Genomic DNA, 25,614 nt, shown 5'->3' on the forward strand with positions numbered 1-25,614 from the left:
CGTATTTCTCTAAGAAGGTTTGCAGTCTCTCGTCATCCTTGTTATTCCATACAAAAGTCAAAGAGGTGTCTGTAAGTTAGAAATGTCAGTAAAGCTTTGTTCTGCAGAGAGAAATTGTATATCTATTTTTTTCCCCCAAACAAGAGTACGGTATCCCTGTTAGCTGTTATAGATTTCCTCTGCCTTTATGTAACTGTCACCATGCTCCCTGGCTTGGCTCACTAAAAAGAGTTGCCACATCAAGCTGAATACGATGACTCCAGGAGCCTTGTAGCAGATACGAGGTTCGGGACAATTCAGCTGATATTCAGCCAACTCAGATGGCAAAATTGCTTTGCTGATCTAATCTTCTCTCAGCTATGAATGAAATGCAGCCTGCTGCTTCAGGACCAGGTATTTCAGACTGCCTAGGACAGGCTGCTCTCTGAGTTTCAGCACAGGATTGTCCCAGCATTCATAGCTTTTCCTCCCTGCTCAAGGCAGTGGATTTGGCAGGGTGGATTTTACATCGTTGTTGCTTTTCTGCAGGTGGAGTTAGGTGAAACTGGTTCCAGCTTCTGCTGGCCAGAGCTGAATTGTTCAAGGTCTAGGCCCAGGATTACAAGACTCTTCCTTCACTACCTGAGTGTTCCTTTTGCCTCTCTGTACAAGTAAGACCTCTGCGATGAGTCTTGCTGAATTAGAAACTCTGGGAACACCATTTGTTTACATCTATTTTAGCCCATCCCAAAGCAACATGAAATCGTTTTTTCTGTTTTATGGAACCAGTACCTTTGAATCAATGGGCGATCGGTTAATGGGTGAAGCAGTTGGGCTCTCTAGCATGGATGGTATTAGCACGTTTCTTTTATTCGGGAATGTCACTTTGGCCACAGGGAATGAAAAATTGAGAGTGATAGAATTATCTGTCAACAGTCTGTCATAAACTTCCCTTACAGCCTGGATTTTTTCTTAAGCCTCGTTATTATCCTGCTAGATAATGTTTGGAATGGCATCCTAATTCTTTCTAGAGGTGTTCTAGCATTATTACCTCTATTTAGGAACATCAGTAGTGATGGAAACTTGCCATGGAAACCGTTTAGATGCCTGCCAAGTTCTACAGTTGTTACCAACACCTCAGCAGCTCAATATATGGTATCCAAAGGATCCTAAATATTTTTCCTTCCTTTAATATTATTCAGTTCCCCTAGAGGAACTCTTGGTTCCATATCAGTATTTAAGAGACGTCAGTAAATGTGTGTGTCAGCTAGGAGAACCAAGACTAATCCTGTGGCTCTTCTGAACGTATCCCAAATCCTTACAGTTTCAGGGAATGATTAAATGATTCTTCGTCTCAAATTCCAGCAAAAGAAACGTTCCCGTTACACAGCAGGATCATACACTTCTACTTTTTAGAGTAATGAAGGCATTCCTAGTTTTTAGGATTATTCAAACTATAAAATCTTTCATTCTTGAAAGTTTGGGGTTTGGTTTGTTGTTTTTCAGGGTGGTTTGGGGTTTTTTCCTCTTTTTTCTTTTTTAAATACAAAGATCACGTTCCCCAGGTACGTTTGAGAGTCTGTTTTTTATTCTTGTGCCAATGGTAATTCAGACACCCACACATCATTTCCAAGCTGGGATTTATACCAAAAACTTTGTTTTGGAGAAGATGAACAGCCCAGGGGGAAGGAAGGACAGGGATTACACATGCCTGAAGTTCAGCTGGTACCGATGTGCTGTCCCATATTAGAACCCTGATAACTGACGTTGCTTTATACTGTAAAATCAGTATGGATTAAAATAACTTCTGTCCTTTCAAGTACTGCCTTTGGAAGGGACATGCAGCTGGGGGAAAGGTTTTTATTCCATTCTTTTCCACGGAAAGCTATGCGGTTTTGCCTCAGTTCTCACAAATCCTTCATTGACACAGGACAATCAGCAGCCCAGGCCAGTATGGCAAGTTAATGAACGGAGTGGGAGGACTCCTACAGATGTCTGAGGCAGCTAAGGATCATAAAAGGTTTATAGAAGGCATTTGCTTCTTGGCTAAGGAAGGGGTGGTTTTACATCAGTGTTCTCTTCCTTTTCTGCTGCTACTCTATTTGCCAATATTGGCCTAAATTCAGGAGCAAGGTTAAGTGTGTGTTTAACCCCCCCCCCCCCCCCTTTAGCAAATAACTTACATCTGTTTAGTTTGAGATCAATTAGACTTAAAGATGTGGTAAAAATTAAGCATGGTTGAAAGTGGTTTGCCAAAATATCCTGTTATTCTTCTCCTGGCTAAAAACAAAGCCAGGCTAATCAGGCATTTGTGCATTCCAGCAGAGAGAAAAGAGTGGCTGGATGGTATCCTGCAAGCTCTGGAATTTCACAGAGTTGGCAAAGGAGTCAAAGGTGTCAAAATATATCAACCAGCCTAAAATTAAAGTAATTCCCTGTGAATAATTGAGAACTTTCCTATCAATAGCAAGAGCTGGAATAGCTGAAGCCTGGCTTTTCGACTAGTAAAAATTAAAAGCGTCCATCAGCATTTCTGATGGACATATCAGCATGTGTACCGATATCAGCATGATTGTTCAGTTGTGTCTGTTTGAAGCGATCGTGGAGCAGGAACTGGTGTTCAGGTAAAGCTGTTACCTGGGCAGTTTCCTCCTCCTCACATTCCTCAAAATGTGTTTGTTGGGATAATGTAGCAGCAAAAAAAAAAAAACTTGGTAATTTTTAAGTGCAGCTTTCTGAGAACAGTCTCATAAAAAGATATGGAACTACCACAGAACTGTTTTATGCAAATATTGAAATCACTGGAAGTTAATGAAAATATGTTGGAGTTGTAATACATTTTTTATTTATAATGTGCATTAATCATAAATCACTTAACCTAGTTTATTTTCTGAGCTGCTTTTTGTGCCGTAGTTCTCTCCATCTCCAGTCATACCGATGAAATTAACTTCTTGAGGACACTCTGAATCTTGAATCTTGCTGCATGCTGTATCTCCTTTGGGTTGCAGCCTCTTTGTCTGACACAGGAAAGCTTTTAGCAGTATATATAATAAATGCAAACATTGCCCTTCCCACCTGCTCTGGCATTGCATGGTTTGGGCTCCTACACATCCCTTAGTGCAGCTAATGAGAGAATATTCATTCTGAGGAGCGCAGCGTATACTAAAAGGAATCTGGTCAATGCTATCCCAGGTTTCTGGGTCAGGGAATAATTCTCTGTGTTTAAAAATGTTTTGATTTGGAATCAAGGATTGTTTGAATCCTGGGTCATATGCAGTGTGTAGCACAAAAGCTTTCTCTCTTCTTGTGCCTATTTCACCGTCTTGTTATTACAAAATATTTTTTTTTTTGCTGAAAATGTTAACAGTCTTCGTGGCAAAGTGTGAGGCCAGGTCCACAATGTTTGCAGCAGCATGGTGAGGGCAACTCCAGCCGCAGCTCCAGCTTGGTGCCAGAAAAGGTGGTGCCAGCTTTTCCATATCCTTCATGATGTTCTATGATTAATTATCCTAAGTACTCAAAGCACCTTAAATTATTCAGGCTCATAATACATACTTTAAAGAATATTTTTATTTTTCGGATTTATAATCGTCGATATCAACCTAAGGAGACAGACCTTTGGCATTTTAAAATAATTAATTACTAGATGCTATTAGTTCCATCTTGGCAGAGAGTATTTAACTTGCTAGTGATCTCTTACCCCCGAAAGCTTAACTTCCTCTTCGTATCTCACAAATCCTGCGATTCCTCTTGTCTTAACAAATATTAATTTATTGTAACATCAGTTGTGTCTTTTTCCTGGATAAGAACTTGCTCTAGATTATGAGAACACGATGTTTGCTTAGTGAAAGCTGCTCTTTTACAGTTGTGGGCTTTTCAGTTCAACTGTTCGTGAACAAATTCCGTACAACCAAGGGTACACAGCAGGATGACTCTGATCTGAAATGCCTGTGCACGGTTGAATGGGAAAAGCTGAGCGATAAAAACTCTTGTTTTGATATTGAAATAAGAAAATTGGGCCCATTGTTCATCTAGGAATTTAGATACTGGAATTTCTTTCGGATCTGTGGTGTAATCTGTCTTCCTTCATCGCTCCCAGTAAATGAATGAGGGGAAAACATAAATTTTTTGGGCGAAGGAAGTGGCTTTGAAAGCAAAGGACTGTAGTATTTGTTTTCTTTCAGAAGATGAATGTTATTTCATTAAGGGCTGGGAAAATATGTGTCCATTACAGCTGTTATTATCTCATTTGAGTCATTTATCAGTGTTTGATTACTGAGCCTGTTCTTACTGCAAGTGGAATATATAGCTCTCATTATGGCATGTATATCAGAACTACAGGCTCACACTTTCCTCTGGGGGTTTAATTAAAAGAAAAAGCCTTTGCCTCTTTGCAGTCACTGCTCCATCTTCTGGAGTGATCCCTTTGGAGATCAGCTGCATTTTCAGCTCAATAAAAAAAAAAAACAAACCACCACTTCCGTGTGCAGTAGATAAAATGTGAGCCACTGATAAACTTGCTGGCAAGTTTTACAGAAAGTATTCCCTGAGGAAAAGCATTGTATTTGAATTCCCGTCTTTTACATCTGAATGCTGGTATGGAAGAAGGTTCCTTAATGGGCGAAAATCCGTCTGTGACGAGTGAGTTGGGTAATGGTAACGCCTGGCCTGTGCCACTTTTAGAGTTGCACCCAATTAAATGATGGCTGGTTGGAACAGATGGTTCCTGAAATCAGAGAATAACCAAGCCAACTGGTTATTCACAGAATTTAGCGATTGTCTCAAGGGTAGGAGCTTAAACTGACACTTTAGAAAGTAGGGAATAAAAAAAAAATTAATGCTACGTGTTTGCATACCTGCCATTTTTCCCCTTTGCATCTTTAAGTACTGAATAACATCAAGAAACCAGGAAAATCTGAGTTTGGAAGGCGCAACTTTCCTCCTGCCATGAGCTGAATTCTCAACTCCAGGCATTCCCTGAATATATTAACATGATGAGCCGCCAGTCAATTAGGAGCTTCTTAATGAAGAAGAGTTCACAAGCTATCAGCATTTTGCTAATTATAGAAACAGCTGTTGGACAAACAGTGCCTCACAGCTCTGGAGTTTGTAAATGGCATTAACACTGTCACCTGCCCCTGCCATATTGACTAATTGTGGCTTAATGCCGCCTTTACCTGCAGTGATAACAAGGATTCACTTTAAATTCAAAGGTTTTTTAACCAATAACACTTTGAGTGTTTTTTAATCTATGTAAAGCAGGTTTGTCTCATGTCTGATCGGGGACAGTATCTTCAAAAGTATAGCTCAATAAATTTTTCTCCATAAAATCAGAGCAGTATATCCCCAAGTCCATGTTTGAAAAGTAACTCTGAAAGGGTTATTACAGCTCAGATACACATTGTAATACACAAACAAACAAATAGGTTAAACTAAGGGGTGAGCATATTATTTGGATATTAGGCTTGAGTTTTGAATTCACTTTTTATAAGCTTTCCATTAACAAACTGTGTTTAGTAGATGAGAAATGTTCAGGGGCCCATCGTGCTGGACTGTGTTCTCTCACAGAGATATTTCTGATTTTGGACAGACTGGGGTCATTCAACTTACTTGGGAGGGGGAAAAACTCAAATCCAACCCGCAGGAATAGTTTTTTCTACAGACACAATTGAAAACAAATATTTGAACGGTTTGGATGATGTTATGATGAAAGCTATCCTTTGAAAACTGAAATCTTCTATTCCCCTAGTCTTTCCTTCTTATGTATGAGGCTGATTTTGACTAGCAAACTTGAATATTTGGAGAAATTTTTATGGGTTTAGTACAGCGTATGATTTCAAGATTTATTTGTGCACTTCTCTCTAAAATGTCTTCGAGAAACAGGCGTGTGCTGTGTGCGATAAGTGATGTGGTACGTAATGGAATGGGAAGGGCAGCTAGAGTGGGGACAGAGGAACCACAAGGGAAGGTCTGAGTATTTGATTAAAATACCTATTTCCATATATTTATATATAATATTTTCCATTTATTTATTTATTTATTGAAATATATATTTCAAATTCGGCTTAAATTGCAGCAATGTAACAAGCAAGAAAGAGGGAGAATCTGCAGTGATATATTCGTATAGCCGCTTGATAATTTCTTGTATTTCCTTATGCAATATCTGACAGCCAGGTAGTTACAAGATAATGTTTGTATTGGGGCTGTAAGTGTACTTAAGCTTGTATTGATGTTTTTATCAGTGTAGTTTATCTGTTCCTAGTGGCCTGAAAATTCTCATTTATAGCTGGAATTACCTATCCTCAGTAAAAAGTTCGTAAGGAAAGTTAAAAGATAGGAGGTCTTTACAAAGTCCAATGACAGCAAATATTCCTCAGAAGTCATAGGTTTAGGAATGAACCTTCAATGTCATCCAGTTCTCCCCGCTGCCACAGGCAGGGACACCTTCAATAGACCAGGTTGCTCCAAGCCCTGTCCAACCTGGCTTTGCACATTTCTGGGCATGGGGCAGCCACAGCTGCTCTGGGCAATCTGTGCCAGGGCCTCCCCACCCTCACAGGGAACAATTTCTTCTCTTACCTAATATACATTTACCTTTGTATCTATATCATGTGCTAGAGTTGCATTGCAAGCATAATTAAAAAAAAAAAAAAAAAGTAGTTAATGGGGACTTGTAGTGCTCTGTCCCTGTAAATGTATTGAAAGCAGTGCATTAGAAAAGGCTGGTTAAATCCACACATGGTGAATTCATCCCATATTATAAAATACCAGCTCAGTCTTTTCTAATCCCTCATGCCACACTCCTGTGTTGGGTTTATAACGTATTGATCTGATGGCCTGACCTCAGTCCCTGCATGGACACAACACGAGCCTTAATGCTGCCTCACCGAGCTGAGGGTGCTGGGCAGAGCTGCTCAGTCTCAAAGCTGAGACTTTGCGCATTCAGCATGTCAGCTTTGGGGCTTCCCAAATTACAGGGCTCACGTAGTGAACTCTTCTCCTGTAAACCTTTCCTCACTGGTAGAGCATTTGCTCTCAAGCGCGATGTGCTTACATCGTGTAAAACCCCTAAGAAAACCCCTCAGGGGTGCGTGCTTAGGAAGAGGAGATGTGATAAATAGCATATGGTGCACGGGACTCTGGCTCTGTGCTTTTTGTCTTCTTCCTTGGAAAGGAAGCGCCTTCAAACCACGGTTTTGTTGACAGTTTCTCTTCACCAGTCACAAGAGGCGGTGGTTTCTCTCACTGAGGGGCTTTAAAGGGCTGTGATGGGCTGTGAGGAGCTCTGGAGACTGGGGGTGGGGGCTGTAGAACAAAACATTTCGACAGATTGCAGAATCCATCGGAAAAGCCGACAGTCAATCCAAATTCATTGTCTCCTGACACGGTAAGACTACGGGAAACTGCTGCTGTCGTTTACCGAGGGGATTTCGTCGATGCGCGTTTGGAGTGTGCTAAAGTGAATAAATGTCTGAGACAGTAGCGCTGACAGAAATGCTTTTAAAAAATATTAAAAGAATGGGGAGAAGGCCAAACTAGTAACGACCTACTGAAAAATTAGATTTGGCCAACTGGGAAAGAAAATTGATTGAGTACTCCCGACGTCTGAGTCTTCAAAGCCTTGTAACATGGTGCTGAATCTTTTAAATATTTCGTGCAACCAATCTCTGGTATTTGTATGGGAATTTATATATGAAGCATATGGATCGCTGGATTACTCTTTATGTAGCCAAGAAGTTAATATTCTGCATTCTGATCAATATTTTGGTGCGTGGGAAGGGTTATGAAGTGACGTGATGTACACTGCAGTAATTTGATTATGAGGTAATAAAATTCTGAATCAAGGAAATGAAAATCGACCTGGACAGCGCTGCTTGTGTCTTCTTAGCCAGAAACAAATGGCATATAGTTGTGTGGGCTTAGCTACAATCTGAGCTTCCAGCAATGATGGAGATGTCAGCATTTTTAGCTTTTTTTGTGTTATTCTGTGTGAAAGAAAAACAAGCAGTGATTGATTCATCCCTAAGAACCCAAAGCTGTAGGTGGTAATTTGTTGCATCATTCTTTCTTAACCTTTGAAAAGTATAAAGCTGATGACTGTAGTTTTGCAATGGTAAATTACTGTCGTAGTAGTAAAGCATAAAAAAAGATGGGGGGAAAGAAGGTTAAAATGTTTGTGATACAGAGGGCAAAGATGCTGTTCCCAACCGGAGTGCCCAGCTTTACCCCTCATGCACTCAGGTATTTGTTCTTGGTTAATGTTTTTACCAAGACACTCGATTTTTTTTTCCCAAGGATATTTAAACATTAAAAGATAGTTTGGTGTCTTTATGAGCACAGCCTCATCCCAGGAAAGGGTGTCAACAGCTATCCTTTTGTCTTCAAAGGGAACCTTCAGATTCCTGCCAAAAGCTGCACTGGCATCAAACCTCAGCCAAGTGCTCCCCTGACTGAGGCCTGCAGCTATCCAAAAGTTCTGTCGCTGTAAATTCCTGCATTACCTTCCCTTTCCCCCTGCTGCACGTTTAGAAAGACGGTCCGTTTCCCTAACAGTAAAAGATGTGGAAAATGTGCTGAAGTTTTCTGAAAGGAATTTAAAAGAGAATATTTTCGTCTTGGCATGTAGCACAGTTGCAAGGATGACATCCATCTGTTGCAGATTAAAATAGGTTGGAATCGGGGATTGCGAAGCGAGTGCGATAAGTTTTGGGTGGCCGAAAGAAACGCACCGGAATGGGTCGGGCAGCTGAAATGAGTGGCTGGAGGTGGGAGGCTTTTAGGTTACCCTCGTGACGTGAAGGAGCGGCTGCGCCCGGTGTTTGTGACAGGGAGATGGGATTAGCTGACCACACGCTCAGCCGGAGCCGTTCCCGCGGGCAGTCCTCCTCCTCCGGGCTCACAGCCCCGCGAACCGGCCATCGGGCTCATCTACCTGCTCCTTGCGCTCGCTCCCACTCGCTTCATTTAACTGGGACGACGCTTGCTGTCCCTGTACGCGCTCCCAGACCCTTACTCTGCGTGCTCATTGCTCCCGTGGCACGGCTTGTGTTTGTGCCCTGCCTCAGGTGTCTCGGTAGCCAGTTTGCCTGTGTGGGGGGAACACCCAAATCCGGGCTGGTTTCGAGCAGCCGACGTGGTTTTGTGTCACGGACAAAGGCAAGAGGGCTGAGGTGTTCCGCGCTCCGTTGCTTAGTGGTGCATCCCAGAACCTGGCTGAAAGACGAGCACGTATTTTTATAGGATTTCTAAACCTCTTTTTAACGCACGAGTGCAGGCAGTTTAGGGATGGGAATGTTTACAGCGTGCTCCTGGATTTAGATACTCAGCCTTGAGTACTTCATCCGCTTTGTTCTAAGGTTAGCTACACGTGCAGTGCCGCCCTGCCGCCCACCTTGAGCACATACATCTGAAAATAATAGATCTAAACCTGTAAATAGCGTCCATACAAATCTATCAACAGCATACATAAATACGTGAATAATACATAAAATTATGTATATAAAGAGAACGTATATTTATATGTAATTCCTCAGAAAACTATAGTTAGCAAGTTGATGCATTTATTTTTCTTTTGTTGACAGTATCAGTTACTATGATTTATGGTTGGTTTTTAGGGTTTTTTTAGTTCTTGCTGAGTTTTGAATGTCAGCTATTATTGCTCTATTTTGCTCACTCTGACAGGTCTGCAGTTCTTTTGTGCCATTATTGCCTAATTTAAATATGCTAATTAATGCAGATATAATTCAAACTCAGTTGTTTCACGGTTTTATTCTCCCGCAGCATAAAACGTGGAAACCTTTCACCGCTGATGAAGCTCTGCTCTGGGTTAAGCAGGGGCTAATTGGAGAATTTTTTTCTTCTCTATTTACAGTCTGACAGCAATGCAAGCTTTCTCCGAGCTGCCAGAGCTGGCAATTTGGACAAAGTCGTGGAATACCTGAAAAGCGGAATAGACATTAACACCTGTAATCAGGTAAGATATTTGATGGACCCAAGTTTGCAAGAGTGAATTGCAAGAAACCTGGGCACCGTAGAAATGCGATTTATGTCTTTATCCTGCTGAACGTGGCGTGCTCAGCCCATGGATTTTCCTTAGCCGTCCCACGTGAAGCACCTGATCCCCTGAGAGCTCAGGTGTGGGAGTCTGGGAGTTCCCTTGTTATTTCTGTGAGATCTCAGGGGGGTAGGTAAGCACTTGAGTGGGTGTAGTTGTAATTGCACAAATAACTCCTGTCCAAGCAGATTAAAATCTTGGCTCTCACCTGCACTGGCAATGCAGTTCTGCTTACTCTCTGATGGCTAAAGGGGTAGCCATGGGCTTGCACCTTGTTTCACAAAACTAAACGTGTTTTTATCGCTGGTCAAGCATGTCTACAGCATAACGTAAAAGGTACCGAAATGTTGCATTTAAGGTCCTGTCTGTCCTTTCAGGAAAGTTATTACTGCTGTAAAAAGAGACTATTGGAGTTTCAGGGTTGATGTGACTGTAATGTGATACAGTGTTTTGGCTTGGCTCTTTTGTAGGTCCGTCCTATAAGTCCAATTGCTTTGGTTTCATAGCTTAGGGACCTACATTTGCATGGTTTATTTAAGTGACTAGAACCATCAAGTTTAATAAGACTCTAACTGTGACTTAAATATGCAAATAAGTGTCCGCATCAGTTTTGGGAAGTGTCTTGGCTTTCTAGTGAAATCACTGCAGTTTCTTTGATGGGGAATTTGGCAGCTCGGGGTTTATGGTGCCCAGCTTTCCCCTAACTCTTAGCCAGATTTGATCAGAGTGGCCACTAACTGGACAATGACTATGCCGTTTGGAAGTAAACCCCCAGAAAAGTGAACACTATTTCTACTGAGGAAAAAAAAAATAGTAAATGGGAGGATAAGGAATGAAATCACCTAAAATATTTGGCCTCCTCACCTTCCCTGCTGAATGAAAGCTGCAGATGATTAAAGCAGGCATGTGTCTGGATGCTGGGGCACAGGAGGGAGAGCAGATCTGTTTGCTGTGCCAAGGAATTTAATGATGAGGAGGATAAGAGCGGGGGCTTTTCCTGTTCTGCTTATTGTGAACACACAGAAACGTTCTTGTCTTACTGTCTAGGAGAAGGTTTCCTTTAAAAGACTTACTGTCAAGGAAAAACTTCCCAAGTTATATGGGACATGACCTGGCAAACTTCAAGTTGCCCAGTTAGGAGAGAGTAAAGCTAGAGTCACGTTGATCCAGCAAGTTTCAGTCTTTATAATAAGCGCCAATATTAACAGAGAGATTCACGCCCAGGACAGAGCGCAGTTAATGTGATAATTACTTCAGAAATTATAAAGTTTTTTTTTTTTTTTCTCGATGTTCAAATTCTCTTGCTGGTTATGGGAGGAATATTGCAAAGGTTGCTGCAGGTTTATCTTCTGTGGAAAGTGCATTCCCACCTGCAGCTGGTGACAAAGCTCCTCTTGCACCGTGTCAGTGAGGTCAGAGCTTTCACCATCCACTGAGCCACAACCAAGCTCTTCAGCTTCTGGCAGGTTCCGATTCTGGTGCTGTATAAAATTGCTCACAGAGTTTTTTGGTAACTAAGACTCTCAGTGCTCCCACTGGTCACTGCCATCGCTGGTGTATTGTGAATTTTGTTGGGAGTGGGAGCAGATTCCCTCTTCTAGAGGTCAGGGAATGTTGAGTAAGTCATGACAGCTGCTACTGCAGCCTCCCAAGTTATTCCTCCTCCTTTGTCTCCTCCTCAGGGCTTGACAGGGGTGCCCATGTCATTGTGTTCCAGCTGTCTAAAGGGGGAAGCAGACACAGTGTGTGCAAAATGCAGGGGTGTGTTTTATTTTTAAGAGTGAGATATCTCAGTGCTCTTTTAAAAATGAAGCCTTGTTATGTGCAGGGTTTTTTTGCTCAGTGAAATGCTATTTTTAGATTAGATCTCATCTGAGAAAACCATACATAATGTTAAATATAAGCTTTCCTGAATGGAGAGAACACCAGGAGATTCTTTCTTCAGTTTCAATGGTTTTTTTTGCTCAGATTCTGAATTTTCAGATTGATATGTCTTTATAGATGATCGAAGAGTTTTCCCAACACAGCTGTTGCCAAAATATGACGGAGCTTACTGTTTCTGGTTATACTGAACACAGAGAGTGGTTAAGGAAACAATTATATAGTTAATGATTAGATATTACTTAAATATGCTTTGTTGAACGCTACCATCGTAACAAGTTCACTTATTACGGAATTGCTTACTTTAATCTGAATTCAAACGCTGTCATCTATCCTGGAAATCATAAATCGATTGTGTTTGTTTCTGGAGAGAGTTAGAAATGTCAGGGGATGAAATCCCCCAGTTTTATGAAGAGTCCCTTAAAAAAATCCAATTCCTGGTATTTTATAGGATGGATAACCAATAGGCATTGGAAATACCTGTTTCCTTTAAAGCTTTTTTCTACTCTATAAATGTAGTTTTTTTAGGATGTGGTTACTGTTTCTTTGGTGGCAGTGAGACAGAGCACAGCTGTTAATTACTCCCTCCCTTCCTGCCTCCCTCCAAGTGGAAAGGCTCTGCCTCTCCCAGCAGTGCCAGCTAGAGTCTGAAGGAGCACTGTAGCATAATGAGGTCAGCAGCACCACATTTGATGTCACTCCGTAGGTTAATTCAGTTTCTTGACTTCCTAGGCTAGAAAGCAACACAAAGGGAGAATTTTCATAACCCGATCATGTTTTGCTTTTTTTCCCCCCCCACCGTCCACTCAATTTCTTTGTGATATTTTTAGGAAAAACTTCCACAAACATTTGGACTTCAGAAAGCTCTGATGTGCCCTTTCCCAAATGTCTCTTGAGAAGAGGTTACCACACGCGCGTTTTACTTCCCCAAGACATTTATTCAGAGGACGGCTTGCAGAGCTATCTATTAAAGAGAGAAAAGTATTTGAGTTTAACAAAGACCCTGCCACTGCTTTCTAGTTTCTGCCTCTGCTGGCAAAAGGAGTTAGCTCCACCATACAGAGTCAGTCACTAAAGCTTTTTAATTTTCATTGTGTATTGAAGTTATGCTTTGCTTTCGGGCCGTTATCATAGAACCTTTTCCCCACTGCCTTCAAACTCTTTCTTTTCCCCATTTCTGTGTTTTAAGTTCTTTATCATCCTCACTAAGTCTCACCAGCAGAAGGTGAGGTGAGCTTTCTAGGACTGCCAAGTTATTGTCTATACCTGTCACTTAGAGCTGAGCTTGGAGGGAAGGCTGTAAAAACCCACAGAACACTGACTTGGCTGATTTAAAATGTCCTTTGAACTACAGGTTGATCTGACGCTCTGCCAGGACGTCGCTTTTCCGTGGTGTCACTTTGCTTTGGCACACCAGGGTTAGGTGGGAACGGGAGAAGCTGTTGGATCTGGGTGATGTCCCAGAAGGAGTAAATGGCGCAGCAGGATTGATGCTGAACCAGGCAGTGATGAAAGAGCTTCCCTTGCGTGAGGATTGCTCCTTGAAGCAAGTGAATGCAAAGGCAGAGGTAGCAGGGAATATTTGCGGGTGATTTCCAGACAAGAGCAGTGTCAGTACCTGTCCTACGGGGAATGAGTGACTGACTTTGGACCGGCTTAAAATAATAGGCTGGTGATTTTTAGGACGTCCAAGAAACCCCTGGACTTTTCCAGTGTGGTGAGAATACCTTGGAAGTGCTGTGGGCAGTCGGTGGTACGTGCATGTTTGCAGCACCCCATGGGGTGGAAGGTGTTGACATCTCTGCCTCAGTGGCAGAGGAGAAGGAGAATTGAGGGAATCAGGCACTGCAGGGAAGTGCAAGAAACAAGAACCAGCCTGGAAGGTTTGGTATTGCATTATTTTATGAGAGTTCAAATTACCAAGGGGTCTCCAGAAGAACGGCAGTTACGCCACGTGCAGGCTTTGTCCTTATGAAGCACAGTTTTGCTTAGCAGACAACTAATTTCACCCTCCCCAACTTTTTGGTGGGCAGGGCAGAGAAAAAGGGACGTGTCAGAAACCTTTGTTGTTGTGAGCTACAAAAATCCAGTTGACAGGAACGGAGGAGTTGCATTGATTAAATCTGAGATTCCATCATCAGAAGTAGCAGGGATCAGCCACGTGGGCTGGGAAATAATTGCAGCGTTGGTTCTGATGAGGGAGAAAGAGAACAAAAGTTGCTTTAAGGCTTCGGTTGTGCTGGCCCTCAGCGTTTAAAGTGCAGGGCTTGCTACTGCTTACCCCAGCTTGCTTTATTTAAGGGATTATGGAATTTGAATGTCTACAGTCCTATTTTTAAGCCAGAGTTTCCTCCTGTAAGCTTTTTACTGGACTTCAACTGTTAGTTTTGCTCATGTTTTAATTAATTAAAAAGTCCTGCGCTGCAAAGAAACTTAATTTATGCAGCTATGTCAACTTTCAGGTGCATAATGTGGCATCAACAAGTATGTGACTCACAGGTAGGAATACAAGTATTTTTAGCTATTAAGCCCTGGGACAAGCCTTGCTTTCTCCGTATTTTGGCACGTGGTAAACTAAAACAGAGGCTTATCCTCATCCTTTTGCATTCAGAGGTGTTTATGGGCCGTGAATTTTGCAGTCTCTCTGCTGTTTGTTCCCAAAGACTGAGGAAAGTTAACAACCTGTCACAGCAATAGCTCGTCCTTGAGGAGGACAAGCTGCCCTTCAGTTTCACATGGAGAGTGTTGATGGCAGAACCTGTGAGATCAGATACGAGGACGGGTCTTTGTTCTGAAATGGTGAGGAGAACACCGTGTGTTTCCCCACAAAGTACTGTATCAAAGCTCTCAGCCACTGTCGGCAGTAATTATGGTTAGTTGATACTCAGCTGAGGTTAAACCCCAAGAAAGACCAGAGCTTGCTGATATACGTTTAGCCTGCAAAATATTCCCTGACATGTGCAGTATTCCTCATCACAGTGATTATGGTCAACCTCGCCACGTATTTTTGGCTGAGGGTTTATCCTTGACCAGGGCATGGCACCGCTGCTGCCCCTGGGCTCTGCAGCTCTGTAGTAGGAGCGTTTCCTCTGGAATAAGGTTGCTGCAGCTTTTCCCACATATCGGGGTTTGAAACCGCATTTCTCATTAACGTTTCCGAACTACCGGGCTGCAGAAAGGTGTTCCTCTGCTTTGGGCAGCCTGTGACCGTGGCCTGCCTTTAGTCCCTTCGCTTTTCTCGTAGTTCCGCTTCTGAGTTTGACCACAAAATCTGCCTGTGCTGCTTCCACGCATGTGGAATCGAACGGAGTTAGTGCCGAAATGCATTTGGATTGCTTTGTCTGAAGCCATTGGAGCCACTCCCATCAAATCCCTCCTGTGGAGTGCTAAGTGCTTTAAAGTCTCACCGGGGATTACAGGCTCCAACTGCCTCTGTGAATGGACAAATAAAAGTCAGAAAGTTGCCTGCTTATTTCACAATTGAAATGACTCTGAGCTACTCAGAGACGAGCAAAGTGATAAAAATCACACAGCGCTGAAGTGGCTGCTGGTTACTCAGACACCTGAGCATTGCTCCTGACGCCTGCAATATGGAAACCGGGAGAGTGCTGGAGGCAGTGGCGGTATTTGTTGCTGTCACCTGCCTGATGGAGCATGAAAAATACCTTAGGATTGTGGAAAACAGGTTGGCAATTCAGCTACGATAGACTGCAATTTAATTTTTTTCCTTGAGCGGGAGGGGGACACTAGGAAGAGGGAGATGAAGTTTCCATGGGAGGAATTTATATGAGAGAAAGTATCCTGTTCCTGTTTAACGTGGAGAGGATTTAAATGCTGCCTTTCTTAGGTTGCCTTTTCAACGATCCCAGCTTTTAGTTCATTAATTTTCTTTTCCTTTTTGACCGAGATTGCAAAACCTCGAAGTTTAGTGAGGACGTGCTCATCAGACACCAGCAGAAGCACCAGATCAAGGATCAGTTTTCAAGTCAGAAGTGATCAAGAGCCGTTTTGGCCTATTTGTGCTTTTGGGTTTCTATTCGATTCCAGTTGTCCCAGAGGAGAGACCAGAGTTGAGGGTGGCTGTGTCAGCATGGAATAACCCCGACTGAGTAGACACATCCTGTGTAAATTTGGCTAAGTCCTGTGATTTATCAGTATTGATGGAACCTCAGCAGGGCTGCATAAGGTTGCAGTAAAGTGAGGCAGAAATGCACTCAAGTTCTGAAATATTGGGCTCCAGGGGAGGAGGTAGTAGTCTGTGGTAATGGGAAGTTATTAGAAAATAAGGAATCTGTTCTGGATACTCACAAAACACAGTTTGCTCTGATTAATTTGTTGCTATGAGAAAAATGTTTTCAGAGAAGTTTGTCCCGCGGAGCCTCAGCTCCAACAGCCATCTCCAAAATATCTGACCTATGCAGACAGTCAGCTAAGAGATGTAACAGTATTCCGCCTCCTAATCTTCTCCTTATCCCAGGGCGAGGTAGGAATGTGGATCTGATATTTGTAATGGATCTTGTGCTTACAGAATGGGCTCAATGCTCTGCACCTGGCAGCCAAAGAAGGCCACGTGGGACTGGTACAGGAATTGCTGGAAAGAGGCTCGGCTGTGGATTCTGCCACTAAGGTAATTAACGCACGTCTCTAAGCTTCTTCGAGGCATTTGGGAAACGTAGACAAAACCCCCAAAAGGACAGAATAAGAGAATAATATGAGTATTGCACCAATATTTAAACCGTTATTTTTGTTATGGCCCAGGAGCTGTCTTTGCTGAAGCTCGTTGGTAGTGAATGAAGAGGAAAATACGATTTGTAGTATAATGCAGGGGAAGCATTAGGAGTTTTTAGCAATGCCAAATTTTCCTTTTTTCCAGTGACAGGTCCTCCTTGTTTTAAAGAGAATTAGTATAGCTCCAAGTTGTAGATTTTTTTCAAATCTGTGAAAATCATTAATTGACTTCATCATATCCAGAGGCTTTTCACCCCTGGGCACAATGGAAAAAAAAAAACACCTGTGGGATAAATTGTTTTCCCTTTAGCCTTTCCACAGGCAGGCACGGGCACGTGAATGCTATAAAAAAACCTGCTGATTGAGTTAATTCCTGAAGAAGAGTAATAATGACTTGCATTTTCCCCCTCCCTCTAACAGAAAGGGAATACAGCCCTGCATATTGCATCCTTAGCAGGACAAGCTGAAGTTGTCAAAGTTCTGGTGAAGGAAGGAGCCAATATTAATGCACAATCTCAGGTAGGATGCTCTTTTCCCTTCTCACTTCTAAAAGTTTTTTTGGTGTGCTCTTGTAAGATCTGAGGCATTGGACACTGCTTCTAAACATCCAAGCCTGACAAATGAATCAAATTGAGGCGTTCTCTTATAAGTAAAATGAAAGTAAATGCTGAATTAAAGTCATTGTGTGCTCATTGTGAGGTACAGGAACTCCTGTTGTTGGTGATAGAAAAATTTCTGGAGCAACTTACAGAAGCATGCTGGGAATTCCTAAAAGATTTCAAAGTGTATAAATATTGTATTTGAGTGGAATTTGGTGAGCAGTTACGAAGAAGATAATTTCTCAAGGGCTTGATTTGTACAATCGCTTTTTATGGTTATTTTTTGGCTAAAAGCTTGCAGGTAACTTACTCCAGGCTTCCAAACTCCTTCCTTGTGTGATCAGAAAGAATTTTCGATCAAAAGTTTGGGATGTATATTGGAACTGGGGAAAATCACCTTGTCCTGGCAGGAAAACCAGCTGTAAAAACTGCCCTCTTATTTCCACTGACATGAAACTTGTCTGGTCTTCCAAAACATACCAGAGGTCAGGGTGGCGTCCCTTACCTGTTATTTCCTTTGATTAGGATTAAGAACCATTTATCAAATAAATAATTTGATTAACGTTTGTAAATGCTGCCTTAATTACAGCAGCTGTCTGTAGCTATGAGGGGCTGAGCAGGTGGTATAGATAATAAAGAAATTTCACTGTTCTGAAGCTCTTGGCTGGTGACATCTTCCAAAAAACCCCACATTTTCCCAGCACTAGCTCCATACCTTGCTTACCCATTCCTGGGACTTGGAGGGTTTCCTGTTGTTTGATTTTACACGTTCACCGTGGTCAGGGTAAGGTAAGTAGAGAGCAGGAGATGAATAAGTGGCTTTACAAAATGAATGTTTGTCTGTTCCTTTTAGCACATTTTAAGAGAAAGAAACTGAAAAAAGTTTTAAGTTGCCTGACTCCGAGATGTTAAAAATATATCCTTTATTATGCTTTTTGCCCCAAAATGATGGAACAGCTCTCTCAGGACAGCTGATGGTCTGTTGTTCCCCATGCTCTATTCCCGTTAAAGACAAGAAATGTATTTCCTTTGTTCAAAAATTTAGCAAACTCCTTTCATAATGAACAAGCTGGACGATTTCTTCATACATTTATCAGCCTTTTCATGTGCATTAGAGGGTAAAAAAAATCTTTAATGTTTTGAGCATGGTCGGAGAAATTATGGTTAAAAAATAACGCTTTCATGCAGCATTATACCTCAAAAAGTCTTCCTAAGGGCTTTTATAAATGAGGTTTGCTAAATTAAAAAAAAAGAAAATCCAATTAGGATTTGAAAATGTGTTCGCAGGTATTACTTTTTATACTATTCTAGTTTTAAAGACGTATATTGTCAGCTCTAGATGCTTTGTGTCATGTACACAGAGCTGTTAACAGGCATTTGCTACTTGACTTGAGTTAATCTGATGTTGGACATTTTCCCCATTACTGCTCCCTGGTTGCCTCCAGGCTGGATGGATTGGAACTGCTGGCATACAGATGTCCTGCCTTTGTGCCTTGTTGTCTTAATTAAACAAGTCCCGTCGACTTGGCCGGGAGTGGGAGTCCTTAATGCGGTGTCATCCAGCTTTGGGGTTGTGTCTTTCTGGCCTGCTGTGCTTTTCCAGAGGAGATGGATAAGTTGGGTGATAGCTGCTTCAGGCAGGAGATAATTCAGAGGCTCTTTCTGCCGCACCACCAAAGGAGACATTCCAGTGGAAAGTGTCCCTTTAATTATAAAGTAACTTTTTTATGCTCCACGAATGGAATGAGGCTGATGAATGCTGCCGTTCTGCTCAGGGTTGCATTGACATGTTTTAGAATCACATGTTGTAGAAAATTTTTACGTAGAAAAAAAAAAACAAACCAACAAACCCAGAAACTCCAAAATTAATAAAGAATAGACGTGTGGTTTATGATAGCGGATGAAGTAAGGTTCAAACATGCCTAACTACAGCTGGTCAAAAAAGAAGAAAAATGTGAAGTTGGATAGGAAAAAAAGGAGAAAGAATGACTGAACAGAATGCGCTTGAGTTCACAAAATCTCAGGTTTTCCTGTCTAGAAACATTATCACTGATGAAAAACAGGAGAAGAAAATTATTTTGGGAAAGAGCTTAATCGGGGAAGTGAGAAATGAGCAAAAATACAAATTAAAGGTAAAATGGAATACAAAAGTGGGAAATTACAACTGAAATGCTCGATTTCTCATTTTTACATTTTCCCTCAATTCCATTTTTAAGAATAGGTGCCGTATTGTCACCCCTAAATCTTCTAGCAGAAGTTGTTGCTATTGAGGGTGTATCGCATCTTCTCCTTGATATCTCTGTTATTTCACGCTTTATTTTTTTTTAGGCCCCTGTGAAATGCCATTTGCTGGTAGTGATTTGGTGCCAGGAGAGTTGCTCTGGTTGCTGCATCACTTCCTCTTTAAAGAATTCAGTGTCTGTCAAGGCAATTCTTGTTTTCAGTGATGACAATTTCCCACAGTGACAAAATTTCTTCTCTGATGGTGAACCGGTAGATGAAGAAGTAGTTGCAACTTGACCTTGTTCAGTTTATTGTTTTTCCTTTCGTTTTCTCCATTTAATTGCATAAAAAGCCTGGCCTTTATCAAAACTTACAAGCAATGACATCTGAAACACCACACTCATTTTCCAGTTCCTTGCAACAGCAAGATAACAGAATTATCTCAGGAAATGCTATTAAAGCCACTGTAACCACTGGGTTTACAAACCCCGTCTGTGCTATCTGAGGCTGTTAAGCGTTCTGGGCTCTGATTTTATAGATTTTGGGTTTCTATCAGATTACTTTGCGTTGCCCTTCAGTTTTCTGTTGGCCTTCAGAGCTGCTATTTTGTTACTCTTCTTCTTTTAAAAACTCTGTTCCTTTTGAGCTAACGTGTCATCGCCGCTATTTTTAGAGAAGTAATTTCTATTTTGATGCGAAGCCTAATTGCACGGTGATTATTAATTGAGTGGCTCCACTTCCAGTTGTGTGCGTGCCATTTGAGAGCTCACATCTTCCTGGAGCGCGTGTCAGGCAAAGCCTGGGACGAGGGCGCACCCAGAATGGCCAAAGATGCTGCTCTTTGCTGGCATATTTCCGCCTAGAACTGGACAAGTGTGGGATTTTTTGGATTTTTTGCTAGAATTTCAAATAGTAAATGTATGTATATCGTGAGTATCTACAAGCGCTTTGCTTGGTTGACTCCACACACAGTTCAGTGAGCAGATCGAGACAGGTGTCATCAGGTGAAAACTCGATTTCTGCGATTTGTCTCCTTTGACCGTGACTTTGGTCCTGTGTAGATCTGACCAGGCTGCACTTGTTGATAATGCAGGGATGGTGTGAAGGAGAATGCACAGTAGGTAACGGATCCACCGGGGGTGATCCAGGCTGCTCCTTTGAGCTTTGTGTTTTCTTGTGGAACGGAACAAGCTCCGACATCCTATGGACTGATGACTGATGCCGTGCATGCTGAGCCACGTATTCACTTGGGTGGGTGATCCTCCACATACTTTGGAATTTCAGCGGGAAATTCAGGCAGAGTCTTCAGGGAGCATTGGGATGTTCCATCAGGCAGACCCGTGGAAGCGGAATTGGCTACTCACTTCCGTCACATCCACCCGCGCCCATTCCCCTATCACACACACTTTTGCTGAGCCCAGCGTTACCCTTCTTCCACAGCTGCATCACTTCTTTTCCCCAAAATCTAGTCTTAGTTGTTGCTTGTGCATTAGAAAAGTATTTTTTGTGCTCTTCCTCTCAATGAGATCTACGTTTTCAACGTATTAGGAATTCTCATGCGAGTACTTGAATTTTCTCCAGGTGGAAGAAACAACGCCAGATTTAGTCAGTCCAACTCTTTCCTTTGACAAATTACTCTTTGTCCCCGTTGCTTTCTCTTTGAGTCATCCTGGACCATCTGACTCATGTGCAAGCATCAGAGATGTCTGATCACTGGAAATCAACGTGAAATCACTTCCAAGTGTGCTGATAGCCTGACTGCAGCAATCCTCATAACTGAGTGTCCCTGTAGACTGTCCCCGCTGAGCTGTCCTGACCGTGCCTTCCTCAGTGAATGGGTCCGTGCTGACATTCTTCCACTCCACACAAGGTGAAGAAAAGCCTCCTGTGGAGAGTTGCACCTCCTAGAATGAGGCGCTGTGACAAATGCCAAGTGACTGAGGTACAAAGCTGAAAAGTAAAAGGCAAAATGAGGAAATACAATCTGCTCCTGTTTGGGAACTGTAAGGGAACTGTCATACCCTAGAGTGGCCTAAGAAAGAAGTGATTCCCTTCAGTTTCAAAATTCCTGCCGCTGAGTTTACAGTGGAACGTGTTCCCCATTAGTGTAGGTTACATTTCGACCACTGCTTTGTATGGGGGCCCTCACGAAAGGAGGAGCTACCTTTTAATCATCAGATTATTTAAAGTGACCCAGATCCAGAGAGCAAGGATTAGATAAATCAGTCCTCCCCCAAGCTGATTTTGTTATTTAAAAGCCCTCCGGTTTCCTTTCCTCGACATCCTGCTCTAAGCGCATTGGGAACACTTTAGCCAAGCAATATTTTTGCTCGATGTTCCCCCCCGTTATGGTCACCACTCCCTAGGTCAACGTGCAGGAGAGGCTGTTGTGACTGCTCAAGCATTCTCATCCAGACCTCCCACCCGATGGAAGCAATCCTTAGAGCGGCGCCTTTCCAGCCCCGATGCGCGCTCCGTGAGCGCCCGCGTTCCGTGTTACCGCAAAAGCAAAGGGAGGATTTAGGTGATTCTCAGAGAAGTGAGCAGCTTGTCTCTGTCACGATGCCCTAGGATTTGCTTCACCGGGGATTGCTCTCCCCATGGGTTGTAAGGATAATCTAACCTTTGGAACGGAGCGCATTTTGTGGAGTATTTGCTACTCCATTATGACAAAAGGTTTTAATTCCGCCGACAGGGCTTTCTGCTTTTATGCCAATATATTTAGAGAGGCAGATTTTCAGCTGCTGCGTGTCAAGAGGAGTCATTTAGCCACCGTTGGTCATTGCTAATGTAATAAAGGGGCAGGCCCATTATTTTTTCACTGGAAGGGAAAAAAATGGGAAGAAATGCCTTCTGGAGGATAATATGGATTTTGGGAGATGTAAACAAAAGTAATACGTTGAGAAGAATGAAAAAACCCAAATGCTTCAATAAACACTGAAAACGAACCGAAAATATTTACAGTATATATCTTAGTCAATTTACTGCTACGAAAGGATGAATGGTCCAGATGGAAAGATTCTGATTGAAACAAGAAGTGGGGTTTTTTTTCAGTCAATAATTCTTAGAACACACTAGCTTTAGGAGACTGCAGGAACTCAAGAGGTCAGTCGGAAGGGTAAGGGCTCAGCAAACCAACACACCGTATTTCTCCCCTGCTGGGATGATGCAGTGGTGACTGTGAGAACCAGGCAGTGCAAATGTTGGCCATGGATATTTATGAGTGTGGGGATGACTGAGCCACAACCAAATACGTAGAAACATTTGTTGTTGTTGTTGTTTTAGCCCAGTATTGTCTTCCTTCCAGCTCTCGGCCACACCAAATAAATGGATGCTTTCAGGACTGCTTTTCCCCTTGCCATGTTTCAGAAGGCAAACCTCAGATGCAGTTTTGGATGAGTGCCCAGATTCAAATCTGAGACTCTTCCCTGACCAAGCCTTTGGGCCCTCACCTGTGCCCAGTATCAAGGTGGTGTTTTCTTGTGCACGACCGATCTGTTCTCGTCCCGTTCTTCTCCATCAGCTCCATTTCTATTACAGGCTCCCTTGGTGTAAGAATGCCATTCCCAGAGCACAGACCATCTTGATTTCTGCCTGGCCGTGTTTCAGGCACTGTTATTACTTTGCTGTTCTTGAGGAAAAGAAATTGTGATCTTTGAAGCTGCAGAAATAGAATATTTGTGCTCTTTAAACTCAGCATCTGGGCTCGGAAGTGTCTTTGCCTCACGCTTCCCCAGAGAGGGGCCTTGCAGTGGGGAGGCAGCAGGTGTCACATACGTGGTGCTGCTCTCGGAGTCCTGGGTGATCCCTCATGAATGAATTTGCCAAGTTTTTCACAGCCCAGGCAGCATCATTTATCCATAGGCTTTGTCATGATTGCCACGGTGTAAGTTTAGAGTGGCAAACGCTATTTATATTACCAGGGAATTCGTGGGACAGCTGAAGGGGTGGTGCTATTTCCAGTGCAGGCTTCTGTGTCACTACATTTAAAAAAGAAATATTTATTACAAGTTAGTTTATCATCTGCTCTCTCAAACAAGTAAATACTCTTAATTTTTTTTTTACTGTTTGGACCAGTTCAGTGTCCAGCCTCCTTAAATCCAGTCGTTTTTATCTTGTTCCTGACTACCTTTCTCACCCTGAATCCATGGCGCTCTGTAGGCCTCAGCATCTGCCATGTGTGATGGATGCAAGAATTGTCATCTAAACAACTGGCTGATTCTTCTGGGGGATTTTACAGCAGGTCAGAGTGTAGGAGCTTTCTTCCCCCTTAGGGATGTGCCACTCCACATCCTGCATTTCCATGTGCTCAGATACTTACATCTAATCTCTGTGTCATCCTTACCAGCACTTTCCAGCTTTGTTATAAAAGGAAGTGATAGCCCAGGCAAGTGGATGTATAATGCACTGCTCGCCTGGAGGAGTGGAGGAGAGATTCTGCTCTGAAAACACGTGGTGCTTTCGTCAGAAATCCACAGCATTTCGTTGGGTTGTGGATGTATCGAAAAGGTGTTTTCACTGAACCTCTCTCGTAATGCGGATATAGGAGCTCTTGATTTGAACATGCCCAATCTTTCTTCAGAGCAGCCCGCTTCCTGTTGACTGCACGACAAAGTGATATTCCTTAGGCACCTTAAAATTAAATTATATGGGTTTCCCTTTATCTTATCCCTTTATCTTCACAAATGTCGTGGTTGCTGTTAGATTGAATGCAAATACAGATGTCATAGTTCAATTATTTATGAGATCTTTTTTTCATGAAAAAGAGTATGGATTATCTGTTTCATGGAAAATATATTTTAATGGAAAAAGGAATATGAAGGTGAATAATTGTTCAAGTTACTGCTGTGTTAAAATCCTGGATTTTGATGTAAGCTAAGAGCACCAAAAAAGAGACTTCAAACAATTAACATAGCTACCTTGATCTATCCTCAATTCACCCTTTTATACAGAGAATCTTTCCTGCTCGGATATAATCCTCTTATGAAGGGTTTATTTATAGACTGGCTGGAAATAATGCTCCGAGCGCAATGCTCTGAGCAAAGCTCCCAGAATTGTGATATTGATGGTTCTGTCAAGATGTGTACTTTGAATTTAGCTTGCAGATTGCATTTATTTGTCCCCCTCATATTTCATTGATTCCAGTTAGTTTGTTGCTTGGATTGTTGGAGGATTTTTCACTGAGTCATGGCAGGGCTGAGGATGGAAGACACCTCTGGGGCTCATCTTGTCCCCTCCTCTGCTTGAACAAGGTCACCCACAGCCAGCTGCCCAGGAGTGTGTCCTGGTTTTTTTGAGTATTTCCAAGGATGGACGCTCTGAGTAACCTGTGCCAATGCTTGGTCCCCCTCATAGTAAAAAAGTGATGCTCAGTTTGTGCCCACTGCTTCTGTTCTTTTCCTTCCCTGCGTAACGTTCGCCTATTTGAGATAGAATGACCTTTGCTGGAGGTATTTCCTCTTCTGCAGACATTCCTGGCAACTGGGATAAGGAAACCAGTGCCTGCAGGTAGAACTGCGAAGGTGAGGCGTAGGTGTCACCGGTTTAGACTGGTACCGGTAGAAAATGGGGAAAACACGTGAATTGTCTGTTGCTGAATAAAGATTTAGATCAGGAACTTACTGTTCTTGTTGAAAGGGAGCAATATTCTGAAGAATAGAAAAAACCATGAAACAGGTCTTGAACTCGAAAGCCCCCCAAATGTTCATGGTCTTACTGCACGAAACAGTATTTTAGCAGAGGACCTTGAGTCACACGGATTTTCTAAATGTGTGTGAGCTGTTTGATGAATAATCTAAGCTTGTCTCAGCCTTGTCTCATCCTTCATGTCAATATCTGTTTTTATTGAGTAAAACCAAGTAGAAATGAGCATTTGCATGTAAACCATTGGATGAGGGGCCAGTTTTCTTCTCTTTCCTGGTAATCTCTGTCATCTGATGGGATCTTAAGCAGTTCCTGGGGGCCTATAAAAGAAAATAGTTACGTTCGTCTGGGTTTATGGTAACTATTCAGTCAAAGGGTATGTTGCTAACTCTCATGAATCCTCCTCAAACAGGCAAAATGTAGAGATCATATGACTCTATTTTATCTTTTCTTATCAGTATGAAAAAAAATATATATTCCTATATATATGTGGACATAAGGTGTATG

The 25,614-nt window shown here is 42.3% G+C and overlaps 1 protein-coding gene across 25 annotated transcripts in view; it reads left to right on the plus strand.

Moving 5' to 3' along the window:
- ANK2 (ankyrin 2) overlaps positions 1-25,614 on the plus strand; it is a 181,915-nt gene that overhangs the window by 56,287 nt on the left and 100,014 nt on the right. For all 25 annotated transcript variants that reach the window (XM_066184811.1, XM_066184814.1, XM_066184835.1 and 22 more), the window contains exons 2-4: positions 9,851-9,952; positions 16,443-16,541; positions 17,063-17,161. In XM_066184811.1, coding sequence (XP_066040908.1) covers positions 9,851-9,952; positions 16,443-16,541; positions 17,063-17,161 — 300 coding nt within the window. The remainder of the gene's footprint in view (positions 1-9,850; positions 9,953-16,442; positions 16,542-17,062; positions 17,162-25,614) is intronic.

This window comes from Chamaea fasciata, unplaced genomic scaffold (genome assembly GCF_029207755.1).
Source record: "Chamaea fasciata isolate MVZ Bird 193981 ecotype frontalis unplaced genomic scaffold, bChaFas1.0.hap1 SCAF_6, whole genome shotgun sequence".
NCBI classification, from domain to species: domain Eukaryota; kingdom Metazoa; phylum Chordata; class Aves; order Passeriformes; family Sylviidae; genus Chamaea; species Chamaea fasciata.